The sequence below is a fragment of the Delphinapterus leucas genome, chromosome 7 (assembly GCF_059928025.1).
Source record: "Delphinapterus leucas isolate spDelLeu-1000000601 "Yukka" chromosome 7, BTC_Dleu_Yukka2, whole genome shotgun sequence".
NCBI classification, from domain to species: Eukaryota; Metazoa; Chordata; class Mammalia; order Artiodactyla; family Monodontidae; genus Delphinapterus; species Delphinapterus leucas.
Window position 1 is genome coordinate 55,561,837 of NC_143135.1, and position 16,462 is coordinate 55,578,298.

General features: G+C 43.6%; 1 protein-coding gene across 2 annotated transcripts in view; it reads right to left on the bottom strand.

Moving 5' to 3' along the window:
- The window catches only part of GAB2 (GRB2 associated binding protein 2), a 171,835-nt gene extending 157,435 nt beyond the window's left edge, over positions 1-14,400 (bottom strand). Inside the window, exon 1 of one of the 2 annotated variants that reach the window (XM_022593915.2) lies at positions 14,193-14,400. In XM_022593915.2, coding sequence (XP_022449623.1) covers positions 14,193-14,267 — 75 coding nt within the window. In that variant the 5' untranslated portion in view covers positions 14,268-14,400. The remainder of the gene's footprint in view (positions 1-14,192) is intronic. The other variant, XM_022593916.2, reaches the window with a different exon arrangement.
- Positions 14,401-16,462: the final 2,062 nt, after the last annotated feature.

Sequence of the window (16,462 nt, forward strand, 5' to 3'; positions counted from 1 at the left end):
CGAATGAAGCGTTTACTCAAAGGGCTCTGATTAGGAAGTTGAACTTTGAAAAGATTCAAAGGAGATTGTTTATGCTGAAAAATTAAAATCTTATAAATTATGGCAGTTTTAAAACACGGCCACAAATTCTTTGACATTCCATCTGCCAAGAAGTTGGGCATCTATGTTCCCTTTCCTTGAATCTGAGTGGGCCTGAGACTCCTCTGACCACTAGATATGGCAAAAGTAACACTGTGTGACTTCTAAGATGAGGTCACTAAAAAGGCCATGTAGTTGCCCCCTTGGCCACTAAGACCCTCACTCTTGGAGCCCCGAGCCACCCTGTAAGACGTCTGATTACTTAGAGGCTGCCATGTTGGGAGGAAGCCCAGGCTGCATGTAGAGGCCGCTTCCAGCCACTCTTGGTCAACAGCCCCAGCTGAATGGAGCCTTTGAGTCATCCCAACCCTGTTGACAGTTATGTGAGTGAAGACACTTTCAGACGATTCCAGTTCCCAGCAGTGAGGGCTGCTGTGCCGTTCAAGTCTTCTCAGCTGAGGTCCCAGACATCTGGGAGAAGAAACAAGTCCCTGCCATGCCCTGTCTGAATTTTTGACCCACACTATCTGTGAGCTAAATAAAGTGGTTGTTTTATGCCACTATGTTTTGGGCATGCCTTATCATGTCCAAAGATTTATCATGAAGGAAAAGAAACTGGAACAACAGATGTGAACTGACAGAAAAGAAGATCAGTTATATAAAAAGATATGAAACTATATTTTCTTTGATTGCCTAAGCCTGGTTTGAGAGAAACTGTTATCATGGGGAACTAAAGAAATTATAATACTCTTTTGATTGCTAAGAATATCTATTTTATCTACAGTTGCTATAATAGAAAATGTTTTAGTTATTTGGAATCTTAGCAGTCCAAAAAGTATCTGGGTAAGACACCACTCTCTTGTGTAGATTTTCAGCATGGGGCTAACATTCCCATGATGCTATTCAAAGTTGTCCATGAACCCATTTCTGTCTATTTTCTTTGGTGCATGGTGTATAATAAGTATTCAGTAACTTTGCAGAATGATTGATAGGGTCCGAGGAGACAGGGGGAGATATTCCAGACAAAGCAAAGGGATCATGGTGAGTAAAGGTAATGAAGATGGGGTCTTGGGGAGAACAGAGGGGGCCACTTGAACCTCATTCTTAATCCTTCCCCATCCATATACTTTCGCTCGACATTCATGTGCCTGTATCTTTAGACCCTTGATAAGCTGTTCTCGTTACTTGAAATGTTCTTCTCCCATCTGTTTGATGAACTCCTACTCATTCTTCAAAGCCCAGCTCCACTGTCATTCTCACCGTAGCTTTCTCTGAAACTACCCCACTTTAAGTGAAATTCCTCTATTCCACTCCCCTGTAACGTTATCCACAACCTCTAGCATAGCAGAACACTCTCCATTATATTCAGTAAGTTTAGATGTCCATTTTCTTTGATAAACTGTGAGCTACCAGAGAAAAAGGATGATTCTTACTCATCACCTTACTTCCTGCTTGAGTGCCTTTGTGCCAAACAAAAAAAGAAAAATCGCTGCCTTTGAGGAGCCCATGTAATTAAGGGGAGAGATCTAAAAACACAAACAGCATCATCCTAAGAGCTCTATGGAGGTATGGTGGAATGATGTGGGAAGACACATGTCCTTCAGGAGGAAACCAGGAAGTGGCACAAAGCAGATGACATCTGAGGTAGGCCTTGAAACCAAATTAAGATGAGAAGCCTGCACGGGGGAAATCTATGGAATCGGAGCTAAAAGGTCTCAGAAGGCAACTGATAAATAAGAGGAACGGGCTTCCCTGGTGGCACAGTGGTTGAGAGTCCGCCTGCCGATGCAAGGGACACGGGTTCGTGCCCCGGTCCGGGAAGATCCCACATGCCGCGGAGTGGCTGGGCCCGTGAGCCATGGCCGCTGAGCCTGCGCGTCCGGAGCCTGTGCTCCACAACGGGAGAGGCCACAACAGCGAGAGGCCTGCGTACACGTCTGGTCAGATGTGGTCATTTTTTTCCCTCCCTACTGTTGGAGATTCCCTGCTCAAGTTATTCCAAGCTCCCTCTTTTTTCATACCTAAAACTACTCAATCTTCCTATTTATATCAAAAAGCACCCATCATCTGAACAAGCAACTTGTTAAAAAAATACGAGTCTTTAATATATGAAAATGTATTCAAACCAGTAGCAATCAAATAAATCCAAATTAAAATCAGGAACTACTTTTTCACTGGTCAAATTATCAAGTATTTTCAAAAATTATACTATCTATTATCAAAGAAGAATCAGGGATCAAAGAAGAATCAGGGAAAGCAAAATTCTATCCTTTCTGAGAGGCAGTTTGGTACGATGTAACAAAAACCATGCAAATAACGGCACTCTTTGAATTAGAAATTCCATTTATAGCAATTTGTCCTAAGGATAAAAGTCTTTGCTATAAAGATCATCACAGCATTATTTAAAACAGTGGAAAAGAGTAAACTACCTAAATGTCTAACAAGAGAAGAGTCAAATAAACTTGGCACTTCAATAACTGTAACAGTTACCGTTTATAGAGTGCTTACAATGTGCCTGGCATTATCATATTTAATACCACAGCCATTTATAAAGTTCCAGTTGCACCAGATTGGCAAAGAGAACCCATAGCTAAAAATAGAGAGGAGGTGAGCTTCCCACAAAGTAGACAGCAGTCAGTAACTGAGGCTGGGCTAATTCAAGGATGTATTAAGAAGCTGTAGCATGAATCCTTTTAACCCAGCCCCCATTTGTGCCCTTGCACTGCCCCTCCCCCTCCACAGCCCACAAAAGAAGAGTAGAGATGGGGAGGGGGAACCCTGGATCCTTTGACCTAGTGGGTCGTGCTGTATTTTCGGGTGGTACTCTCCCTACCCCCACAGTGGGCTCCTCTAAATCAATCAGTTACTGAGTTCAGGAGTGCCACAAAAAAAGAATTGGGACAAGAATTTTTAAAAATCGTAATGCTTGGTGAATATCTGCTCAGGCAGCTGAATTACACGTCTGCCCTGGACCATTCTGGACAGGGGAAGGAGAAGTGGGGTAAGAAGGGGCAGCAGCGCTGCTCCCCCACTGTTTGGCATGGACATGAGTCCCCCTTGGTCAAGAAGTCCCACGGAGGGCTTCCCTGGTGGCGCAGTGGTTGAGAGTCCGCCTGCCAATGCAGGGGACACCGGTTCGTGCCCCGGTCCGGGAAGATCCCACATGCCGCGGAGCGGCTGGGCCTGTGAGCCATGGCCGCTGAGCCTGCGCGTCCGGAGCCTGTGCTCCGCAACGGGAGAGGCCACAACAGTGAGAGGCCCGCGTACCGCAAAAAAACAAAAAAATAAGTCCCACGGAGATTGATGGCCTTAAGCCCTCTTGCCAGGTCCCCACGCAAGAGGGCTGTCCATTAGTCAAGTGGGCCCCAGCTGTGGGGTAACAAGAAGGGGAGGGGTTGGCCTAAAAGAGGTCGAAAGAACATAATAGCAGTTTCCTCTCCAGGTCTGGAGAGCACACGGTGAGAAAGCCTATCCTCTAAGGAACTCACAATCATGGGGCGGGCACACAGGCAGTGCTGGTCAGGCAACCAGTAAACGTCATCAAGGAGGACCCAAGAGCAGCCAGGTAAGAGACACTTACCCCTGTCCCTCTCCCTCTTGCCCATCCCTACACACCAACCTCTGGGACCTAGAAGGGAGCAGGGAAGAAATACCCCAGACGGACTGTCCTCCCGGCCCCAAACTCTCTGAGGTGAGGAACAGGGAAAAGGAGCGGAAAGGTAAAAGAGATCTACCTTTTCCCACGTCACACCCCCAGAGCCACAAGTCTGGTCAGCAATAGCAGTAGGAAAAGCTTTCAATTAGATAATAGTGAAATGTTACAATGGTGCCCTTGCAATAACCCAGAGTGACCAGAAGTCTGTGGACTCTGCCCCAGGTACCATCAAGGGATCTGTCCCCTAGAGGAAAGGAAGATTTTGACAAAGCACAGTGGGGAATTCTGACTAGAGGGGAAAAAAGCATTCATGTCTGCACACCTCTGAGTTAAAATTATTCAATTAATTGATTAAAGTTACCATTATCTACACTTCACAGATTAGGCAATGAAAGCTCTGAAAGATTAAGGAACTTGCTCAAACCCACAGAGCACAGGGAAGGCTCAGTTTGGATTCCAACCAAGAGCCCATCTCAGAGCCCATGCATTTTACAGTCACACCAGGATTTTTCAAATGGGGCCCAAAGACATGTCATCCCCAGGAATCTGCAAATCCACTTCAAAATATTTTTCAATATTGAATTTTTATCTCAAGGGTGATCTTAAAATATGTAAATATAGTCTCAATCATGTGAATGATCATCTTACAAGTGAAAGATGCTTCTTGATTACCAGCATTTGCATTTATAATCTAATTGATGCTAAGTATTAAGTTCTCTAAATTTCATAGGCTAATGACTAATGAGACAGAAGGACAGAGGTGACTGCATATAAATAATGAGGTCATACCAATTAAAAGCCAAATGGCTTGCTATACGAACCAAAGTTTCACTATAGGTCAAACAAAGAAAAGCATGGCACACAGAACAGAAGCTTCCATAAAAATAAGGGCCGGGATTTCCCTGGTGGAGCAGTGGTTAAGAATCTGCCTGCCAACGCAGGGGACATAGGTTCAATCCCTGGTCTGGGAAGATCCCACATGCCACGGAGCAACTAAGCCCGTGTGCCACAACTACTGAGCCTGCACTCTAGAGCCCACGAGCCACAACTACTGAGCCTGTGTCCCACAACTACTGAAGCCCACGCACCCAGAGTCTGTGCTCTGCAACAAGAGAAGCCACCGCAATGAGAAGCCTGCTCACCGCAATGAAGAGCAGCCCCCTCTTACCGCAACTAGAGAAAGCCCACAAGGACCCAATGCGGCCAAAAAAAAAAAAAAAAAAAGAATAAGGGCCATATCTACATTTTAAGCAGCAATTTAGTTTCAGCAAAATATCCAGTGTTGTTAATGTGAATTATATTGGCTCTGAAGTTAATTTGAAAATTTGTTTCGGTTTTATAATTGTAGAAGGGCTATAAGTATACATTTATACCTCATAGTTTTTGTTTATAGACATTTGGGAAACATAATAATAAAGATAATTTAATTCAACATCAAGAACATGTAAAAATGTTTGTTTAAAGTGTCCTTATATTACACATACTTGAGAAGCTCTGTGTTATGTCACATTATGCTTAAGCAACCATTAAAAGCCACGTCTTAGAAGACTGTGACACAGGGAAATATTTTTAATACTATATAACTTAAAGCATACAAAAGGCGGTACAGTCTCACTCTGATTTTATAAAGTATACAAAGCACACTGTAGACACAGAAGAGACTAGGAAATACAGTAAAATGTTAACAACGTATATGCTGTAGTAGGAGTATTACAGGTGCTTTTTATTAATGGTGCTATTTGCTTTTTGATAATATTCTGATTTACAATAACTTTTTTATAAGAAATTTAAATATTACCCAAAAATTCAATTTTAATAGCCTATCCCATCAAAGTTTCCGAAACCTGCTGCTAAAAGAAAAAAAAAATCACACTTTCAATCCAATTCCAGCTCAAGCTCTTTCTTCTCCAAAGAAATGTAACCAATCTTAAAGAAATATCTGTTCAGACTTAAAAGCATATTAAGTCCTAGTCAACCAATAACTAGGTTTTAGGAACCAGGGCTACAAGGATGAACAAATGACATGGTGCAGTCCAGAAGCTACCATTCTGGGGGAAGCACAGCATAAATCAAGTTAGTCAATGGTACTAAGGCATAATGACAGGAGCATGGAGAAGGATAACTCATTTTGATGGGGAAGACAGGGCAGGAAAGGCTGCCACAAGGTGACACGTGAACTAAGTGCTAAGAATGCAGGAGAAAATGGGTGCAGAAAGGTAAAATGGCAGATTCCCCAGCGAGTAAAATCTAAACATAGGTCTTGGGACACTGGGATCACTGACCACACTAGACCAATCTCTCCCGGGCTCCTACAGCACTGGTCTTTGCCATTTATATTGTCTGCCGTTATAATTCAAGCTGCTTCCCCAACAAGATTGTAAACTCAGAGGGGAATATCATGTACTCCGTAGACTCACTATTCATCAATGATAGTATCTTTAGACTTCTAATGGGAATTAAACTCAACATATTGTAGCCTCTGTTGGTATGCAAAAAAATTATACGCCTATCTAGACTACACCCATTTTTGCCTCTAGAAAATTATATCAAAAGATCAAAACAACAGATTCATTCCTGTAGTCCTCACAAGAATGTTAACCTCTCTACTGATAAGCCTTAGCCCTTTCCCTTGCTCTTGCAAGCCAGCAAACCTCCAACCGGTACGTTTTTCCAAGGCAGGCTAAGGAAAGATACGATTGCCCATCCAAGAAAATCTTCCAAGTGTACTGCGGTGATAGTTAATGATATCTAAATCCTGTGGGCTTATCAGCTGGGGTGAAGCTCTCAGAAGATGTTGCACCTTTCAAACAGAAATGTGAATAATTAGAAGTAACATAAATGTCTAACCAGGGGAAATGTGAACAAAAGGTACAGTATTTTCACAGACTTTTTTTTTTCTTTCTTGTCTTTTTTTTTGCATTTTTTTCTTTCTTTGTTTTCACACACATGCTTGTAAGACTTATGTACATGTCTAGAATTTGCTTTAAGATACTTGAGCAAAGAAACAGTAAAAGGGATAGATGAAGCCACTGTGATGAAATCCTGATAATATTTGAAACTGAGTGTGTGTGACCAACCCAAAAGCAATGAGCACCCCTTAAAGCCCATGTGGTTTCTAGATACCATTTTTAAGAAAAGAAAAGAACTCTTGGAGGAAATGGTTAATTCAAAGCATGGATCAGAAACGTACAAGATAGGCCTGGAACATCTTGTCGTATCAGATAGCAAACCTACTAGTAAGGTTATGTCAAAAGGACTCGGAGGCCAACTTGAATAGCCTCCCGCTGGCTAAAGAGTACAGTCTGAGCATCAATAAGGACGACAACCAGAACAGGTTCGAACACGTAAATGTGTATAAATGTGTGAGCTCATGATGTTCCCCCCAAATACCTTAACTGATCACTTTGAAAGCTACTGAGGAATCCACGCACTGTTTTGACAACTGGTAGATAAATAAAAAGAAGCAAGCATAAAGCCGGGGGAGGGGTAGCTGTACATTCCATTATCATTCAAGGCTGCGGCGATTCCATCCTGTCTTTTCTCTTGCACTAAAGTATCCGCAGGGCCAAGTACTAACAGATGAGGCATTGCTTCTTTTTAACATGTGGAAAAATACATATAACATAAAATCTACCATCTTAACCATTTTAAAGTGTAGCGTTCAGTGGCATTAAATATTCACATTGCTGTGCTACCATCACCAACATCCATCTCAAGAACTTTTCGTCTTGCAAAACCGAAACTCTGTACCCATTAAACAACAGCTCCCTGTTCTTCCCTCCTCCCAGTTCCTGGCAAGTCTCTATGAATTTGATTCCTCTAGGTACTTCACTGAAGTGGAATCACACAATATTTTTCTTTCTGTGATTGGCTTACTTTACTTAGCATAATGTCACGGAGGTTCATCCATTTTGTAGTAAGTCCATGTATAAAAATTTCCTTCTTTTTTAAGGATGAACAATATTCCATTGCATGTACATCCATATTTTATTTATCCATTCGTCTGCTGATAGACATAAGGGTTGCTTCCAAATGAGAAATTCTGACCCAATGCTAGTGACAAGACACTCAGGAGACTGGCCCTGGAACAGAGCAGTCTCTTTGATGTTGTGGACACAATCGAAGAATCAATCCAGTGATTAGGACCACAGAGCAGAAAGCTGCTAAAAGGAATTTCCATATGGCTATCTGTCCCAGGAATTGGGACCAGAAAGAGCATTTGTTTAAATACTCAAATAATATGTTGATATAAAGCCCTGGCTGCTTAGGATGGTCTAGAAACAAATCTTCAATTCACTCTAGTTTCTGAAGACCTCCTTCTCGCCTGTTCTTTTTTTCCCTCCAGCTTTATTGAGAAATAATTGACATATAACACTGTGTAAGTTTAAGGTGTACAACAGGTCGATTTGCTACATTCATATACATTCGTATCATTATCACTGTAGCTTTCGCTAATACCCCCATTCACATCACGTAATTCTCTTTTGTGATGAGAACATTTAAGATCTACTCTTTTAGCAATTTTCAAGCGTACAATACAGTAACTAAAATTACAATGCTGTGCATTAGGTTCTCTAGAAGTTATTCATCTTCTAATTGGAAGTTTGTACCCTTTGATTAACATCTCTTCAATTTTCCCACCCCCTAGCCTCTGGTAGCCACCATTCTACTATTTCTTTAAGTTTGGCTTTATTTAGAGTCCCCATGTAAGCGATATCATGCAATATTTGTCTTTCTCTGACTTATCTCACTCAGCATAATGCCCTCAGGGTCCATTCAGGTTGCTGCAAATGGCAGAATTTCCTTCTCTCTCATGGCTGAATATTATTTCATTGTGTGTGTATGTATGTATGCATGTGTGTGTACATATATATTTTTTCTTTCACATCTTCTTTATCCATTCATCCATTCATAGACACTTGGGTTGTTTCCATATCTTGGCTAGTGTGAATGATGCTGCAACGAACACTGTGGTGTAGATATTTCTTCAATACCCTATTTTCACTTCCTTTGGATATATACTCAGAAGTGGAATTGTTGGATCATGTGACAGTTCTATTTTTAGTTTTTTGAGGACCCTCCACACTGTTTTCCATAGGGGCTGCAACAATTTGCATTCCTACCAACAGTGCAACAAGGGTTCCTTTTTCTCTATATCCTTGCCAACACTTGTTATCTCTTGTCTTTTTGAGGACAGCCATTCTAACAGGTGTGAAGTGATAACTCATTATGGTTTTGATTTGCATTTCCCTAATGACTGCTGATGCTGTGCACCTTTTCATGCACTGTTGACCATTTTAACTTGTCCGCTCTTCTTACCAGCCTGTATGTTCTCTCTTGCCTACCTCTCCAGTCTCATAGCCCACTACTTCCATCATCCTGCTGACGGTCCAGCAACACCAAACTGTTTTTAGTGTCCTGCACACACTCTTCGGGCCCTTGCCACCTGGCCTCCATTGTCAGTGGTCTCTCTGGCTGGAAAGCTTTCTTCTCGTGGCTTACTTCTAGTTAGGGCCACCTCTCAAAGAACCCTTTCTTTTTCTTCTTTGTAGTCCCAGAATTTGAGTGCTTGGCACATAATGGCTGCTTGATAAATTACTGAACTAAATTATATTTGCTACATTCACATTCTCTGTTGAGAAGACAAGTTTAAAGAAAAATTCAAGGATAATGGGATTACAGGTAATTTTTATTTATACTTTAATATTGCTCAAATTTTCTAATGATGTGCTGACTTTTCAAATTTACCTTTCAGAAAAATTTAAGAATAATCTGATCAAGAATAAAGCGGAGGAATCAGTCTACTAGATTTGACGATTCATCAGAAAGCTAGAGTTATCAAGAGTATGTGGTATTGCAGAGGGATAGACACATGGGATGACGGATCAGTACAGAGAACCCAGAAATAGGCCCACACAAATTGCCCAACTGCTTTATGACAAAGGTGCAAAAGCAATTCAGTGAAGACAGCACAGCCTGGTCAACAAATGGTGTTGGAGCAATCAGGCATCCATTGCCAAGTACTACTACTACTACTACTACTACTACTACTACTAATGAATAAAATAAAATCTCAATCTAAGTTTCACATCTTATACAAAAATTAACTTAAAACAGATCATGGACTTAAATGAAAAATATAAAACCATAAAATATTTTGGAGGAAAAATACGGAGAAAATCTCTGCAACTGGGCTAGGCAAAGAGTTCTTACATTTGACCAAAATAATACAACCCATAAAATGTAAAATTGGTAAAATGGACTTTATCCAAATCAAAACCTTTGGCTCTGGAAAGATCTTGTTAAGTGGATGAAAAGACAAGCTTCAGGCTGGGAGAAAATATTTGCAAACTACATATTTGATGAGGACTGGTATCTTGAGCATACAGAAAACCCTCAAAACTCAACAGTAAAAAAAGCAAACAATCCAAATAGAAAATGGACTAAAGACTTGAAGAGAGACATTTGACCAAAGAGAATATACAGATGGCAAATATCATATGAAAAGATATTCAACACCATTGGCCATAGGGAAATGTAAATTAAAACCAATGGGTAAACAGTTAAACAAATGAACTGTAGTACATCCATACTGTGGAACATTGCTCAGCAATAATAAAGAATGAACAAGTGATACATACAAGAACTTGGATGAATCTCTAGAGAAATATGCTGGATGAAAAAAGCCAATCCCAAAAAGTTATGTATTGTATGAATCGATTTATATAACACTCTTGAAATAATAATAATATATTAAAATGGAGAAGAGATTAGTGATTATCACAGGTTAAGGATGTGGTGGGTGTGGGATGGTAGAGGATGTGACCATAAAAGGGGAACATAAGGGATCATGTGCTGATGGAAATGTCCTATATCTTGACTGTATCACTGTCAATATATTGATTATCACATTGTACTATAATTTTGCAAGAAGTTACCATTAGGAGAAACAGGGTAAAGGGTACATGGGTTATCTCTTCACTATTTTTACAACTACATAGCTTCTACAATTACCCGAAAATAAAGTTAAATTTTAAAAAAAGCTCAGGCTTTGGGACAAAGCTAGGTGATGTTGGGCAAGTCGCTTCCTTTCTCTTAGGGCTGAAATGATTAAATTAAGAGATGAATGGTCTAAGCATAGTGCTTGGCACAGGTAAATGCTCAACAGATGGCTATTAAAATGATAAACAGTTAGAAATAGTACTTCTACTCTGAGAAGTCAGAAAAAGATAAGGAACCATGCGGATACAGGTAAATATGGAAATTTGGTCACAATATGTGCTGACAGCTACTCCCTAATAGCTTCAATCTTCTTTGTGAAGAAGGCGGCAATGTCATCCGCTAAGACTGAAGGGGTGGATTAACCTTTACTCCCAGAATCTAATCCAGCGCCTGGGACACATATATTTAATAAATGAGCTTATTTAACAAATAAAGTTTCCTTAATTCCATTGTTCTTTAGAATCAACACACAACTTTCTCCAAATTAGCCACTAGGGGGCAGTGCTGCTGCCAATCTTTTCCCCTAAATTTTTTAACTCAGTGAAAATAATAGAAAATTACAGGGCAGTGTGTGTCATAAAGTACTTTTTTCCTCAAGAAGATCTGATTTCAGCTTTATATACATGTATACATGTGTGTGTTCACACCTGTGCACATGCAGGCATGCACACATATATACATGCACATTGCAGCATGATGGGAGGGCTGTTCCTTCTGCCAGCCTCCCACTGCAATCATACAGTGATGCCCCTGAGGCAACACTCACCATTTTCCAGAGGTCATTTTTTTGTAATTCCTCCAGGGCACACAGCAAATCCTGAACAGACCTTTTACACTTTCTTATAATTAATAAATTGGAAAAGACATCGATGAAGAAATCCCCAAAGCTAATCCTGGTAACATTTGCCATAGCTTCTTTCTTTCTTTATTTTTACTCCTACATCTACCTCCTCCCCAAATTATTGATAAAAAAGAAGTAGGTTTTTAAAATTTTTTTAAATAGTTGCAATAGATTTCATAAACTTCTTTTCCCCTTGTTTCAGATTCTTGATACATTCTTATAATGAAGATTTATCAATCTATAATACCACATGGCTATTATATATACCAGAATAAGCAGCAATTTGGGGGTATGTGTTTAGCAATGGGGCTAGGAAATTTCCTAGTTTGGTTCTAGTGAACTTGGGCCTCTAACGAACAGAGGGAGCTGGCAGAGGTTCTAACTTAAAAGAGAAATTCTCAAAACCCTCAAAGAAAAGAAGATGTATGGGAAGACTGTTCCCCAAGAGTTTAGGGTTACACGAACCAGCTCAGTTTCAACTAAGGGAAGTGAACTTCCACAGTAGGGGAGACTTCCATTCATACCAATGGAACACATCACACCCTAGTCTAAGAAAAGCTGTTACTAGTTTGGTCTTATGGGCTTGAGCTGCGAGGGAGATGGGAAAAAGCTGAGGTCATCTTATGACTATAGGCTGTCAAGTACTTCAAATGAGAGAAAAAGGTGGTTGACCCCACAGCCTCTGAACCCGGTTATTTTGAGCTAAAGTTGCTTGGGAACAAAAATACCCAAGAAATGGATCATAAAGAGGGTGATAGAGTTGAAGTAGTCATCTGTCAATGTAGATACAGTGTCAACTTGTTTGCAAACTGTTTCAAAACAAAGTTTCAAGGTTGTTTAGGGTAGTGTTCTAACTTGACAATTAAGAGTCACATTTTTACTGGATACTTTATTCCAGTAGGTGGTATGGAATGGTATTACACTTTTATTGATAGTCTTCAGAAGCTCTTTGGGGCCAAAGATTTTTGTTTTTGCTTTATAGTTGTAAAAACAGTAATAGCATTAGTAACATTAATAGTTTTATATTAACCTAATATAAAAATTCACCTTTCCTAATGAACTGATATGGCCCTCAAGAGGAGAAAATCTTTCTTAACAATTATAGTTCTTTGGCTACATGGACGTCTCTGAAAATGAGCTTTAAAACTGAGATGAACACTTCATTGTATCATCCCTACTATATTTAAAATCTATGTCCACTTTAAAAAGTCATGTGCTAAATCCTGAGGTTCCCCCCACCCCCCAGCAAATGATCTAAATAAGAGCCTGACTTCATTTACATACACACTCACTTGCACTCCCAACCACACTTCCTTTGAAAAACAGAATGTCACTTCCTCAATCCAGAGGCCAGAAGTCCCTTGGTTCTGATCTGGGGAGCCAAGACAGGAAACTGGTAAGCTTTTGCCTCTCCCCCCATGGACAGCCACTGGTGCAGCTGACAGAGGGCAGGGTCTATTCAGAGCTCCCTTGATGCACTGCAGCTGGAAGGCAACAGCTCGCTTCCATGCTGTGGGAATGATCCCAGAGAGTCCAGCACCGAGAGTCAGTTTAACAAGAGCATTTCATAGGAAGGAAAGAGAAGAGGATGGGAGACCGGGACATCTTTTAGCGATCTTAATTCCATTTCCAAACTCAGTCGAATAGCCCAGGACTGATTTCAGCCAATTCTCAAAAACTGGCACCATCTTGTACTTTGACCCCACCAAGCAAGGCATCTTCTGGTTGGGGGGGGGGGAGCCAGACCTCTTCACCGCTCACACCAGGCTGTACGACCTTCCCCAGGATGTTGCCAGCTTCTCACTTAGAAAGGAGAGGCTGTCCCAGCAATTTCAGTAAACACTGTCGGTTAGCACCACCTGGCAACTGAGAACCTTGATCTCTCCCGACCTCAGACCCCAAGGACTGCACAACACAAAACACGGACCAGTTGTAGCAGACCAAACTGCAGTGTCACCATCGGGGGTGGGGTGGGGGGATGCATGTGAGAGGCACACGGAATAAAGGGAAAGAAGGGGGACAAACAAATGAGTCACTTAATACAAGGACTGCACATGCTGCTGACGCTGCCCATGATGCAGAGGCTGTGGACTGGAAGGAAGCAGGCGGCCACCGGGAGGGGCGGTCAGAGAAAGGGAAGGGGGAAAGGGTGTGAGGCGCCTCGCCCTTTGTGGGGGGCGGGCGGCGCGGCCCCACAGCCTACGCCCCCCTTTACCCCCAGCCCCGCAGGCTGGAGCCGCTCGGCGTTAGTATGGTCCCCCAGCCCCGGGAATCAACTCTTTCGGTGTCCAAAAACAATCTAATACAAACTTCAATACTGGATTTAGTTTTACAGGGGGGCTGGCTAGAGAGGCGCCGCCGCCGCGCCCGCCCCGCGGAGAACAAGCCGCAGCCTCAACCTGGTCGCCAGCCCGCCCCGCCCCTCGCAGCGCACCTGTGACAGGTGTGCAGGAGCCTCACACAGCCCCGAGCCGCGGGACCCGCCGGCAGCTCCTCGCACCCCCCCCCACTCCCCAGGGCCCGCCCTCCCCGTCGGCGCCGTCCCTCCCGGAGCCCCCAGCCCCTCGGCCCCCGCTCGCGCCCTCGGCGGCCGCACCCGCTACCGCCCGCACTCACATAGCGCCTCAACTTCTTCTCGGGGGGCGATTTCCTCAGCCAGCCGGTGCACACTACGTCGCCGCCGCCGCTCATGCTGTCGGCAGCCTGGAGCCCGCCGCGGGGTCGGCGGACAAGGGCGCGGGCGCGGGCCGCTGGGTCAGCCGGCTGGCGGTGCGCAGCTCGCGGGGGAGGGAGAGCCGGGGCGGCCGGCGGCCGCGGGGCGAGGACTAGGCGGCGCGGCCCGGCTGCCTCGCGCGCGCCCGCTCTCCCCGCGCGCACCCGCGCGCTCTCCCAGTCCGGCCGCGGTGGGGGCGCCCCGGCAGGAAGGGCGGCGCGCGCTCGCCACGCCCACAGCCCGCCGCGCCCCCGGGCGGGCCGCCTTCAAAGACGCAAACAGCGCCTCGCGCCTTTGGACCCCAGAGGGCCGAGGTTTGCAAGGACGCCTGCGGCCGGCCGCGTCCCCAGGGTCTGGCTTTTTCCCGAAGCCTCAAGCAGTTAGCGGGGCAGGCGGCCGCGCCCCTGGTGGGGGTGGGGTGATGGAAAGGGACTGCGCGGCCTCGAGCGTGAATCGATTTTTCACAGGGGTCGTCAGGAAGGGACCCGAGGGCTGATCCCGTTTCCTATCCATTCCCTGAGTTTCAGGTTTCTGTGGGTCAGGTTCTGGCTGAAATTAGTGATCCGCTTCCCAGCAAGAGTTGCAACTCTCTCGCTCCCTTGGTGGGAGACGGAAAGAAGAAAACAGGCTACTACATGCTGGGCGCTTTTACATTCCTTGCTTACATGATTGTCGTCACAAATCTCCAAATTGGGTGGGCAGTATTATTCCCATTTTACAGATAGCCTAAGGTCCCAAAGCCTTTGCAATGCAGTCAAGTTTCTAATTCTGGGCGGTGGATCGGGGTTGGGGGAGGTCTTGCTCATCTGCTATTTAAAGTGGGAGAATTGCTTTAATGGCTGCATTAAAGCAATTTAAGGTCCTCTTATTACCAGAAAATAAAGTCCAGCTGGCTCCCACACTGCCTCTGGGAAAAACAATTCAGTAGAAGAAAATTCTTAACGATTTGCAGAATCAAGGAAACAAAAATGAGTCAATGTACTATTTCATAGTTAATTGGAAGGCAAGGTGGTGTAGAGCAAGAAATTGGGGTCAAAATTCCTCAGAGTTCCAACTTACTGACAGGTTATGAGAACTCTCTCGGGCTCACATGATACAGATGCCTCTCTTACTGTGTTGTGGTGAGACTTAACTGAGATAAAGCATGCGGAAGCACACACCTGACAAATTGAGCAGTGTGGTGGGCATGGTAGATAGAAGGGGGAAAAACCGCCAGAAACCGGGCTCTTTTCAACTCGCAAAGTACTTTTACAAGCAGCATTAAAAGGGAGGTCCTCTCCCCAGCTTCTTTGAGAAGTGGATAGTAACCCATTATATCAATAGGGAACCGCCGCGGGCAGATGACTAGAACCAGCATCTTACATTCCGCGTACAACTTTAAGGCTGTTTTGTTCATTTCCCTGTCTCTGTGCAGCAAAGCTAGTTGTTTCAAACAGTTGGACATCCTTCTCATTTTACAGATCTTCACTGGGTTGGGGAAAGCTCAACCACTTCAATCAGTTTGTAAAAGCTAATTCATTACTATATGCATAGATCTTCTAAGCCCCCTGCAGGGTTTAGAGATCAGCAACCCTGGACCCAATATTTCACCGACTTTCTTCACTATCCGGTGTGCTACTGGATTGCAATTAAAACCAGAACAGTCAGGCTATAGCTGGAACCAGAGCCTCTTAGCCTTCCAACTGAGGGATCCTTAAGCCTCATATAAGGGCTACCACCAGAACTATGGCCATTTTAATCTCTGGCTTTAAGTACCTTAAAACCCGTGAGACAAATATCAAAATATTCAAAGCCTGCCAAATCAATCAGGAGGCGGTGACTCCGGACCAAAATAAAGCAATCATCTGACTTCATTCACTTCTGAGTCATGGTGCCAAGTCTCAGGGATTGCAGAGTCTGAGAAATCTGCATGGCTTTTTTGCAGCTGAGGTTTGTGATACAAGTCAGGCATACACGGGCCCTATCTTTCCCTAGAAGAGTAGTCTTCTGTTACATATCTTTTAATAGTTATAAGATTCAAGACAGACTGGGAGACCGTTCAGCAACGGTTAGTTGGGAGTTGGGCTGCACTCGGCCAGAAACTTTTTTTAATGAATAGAGTTTATTTATTTTGGGCTGCGTTGGGTCTTCGTTGCTGCATGCGGGCTTTCTGGAGTTGCGGCGCGCGGGGCCT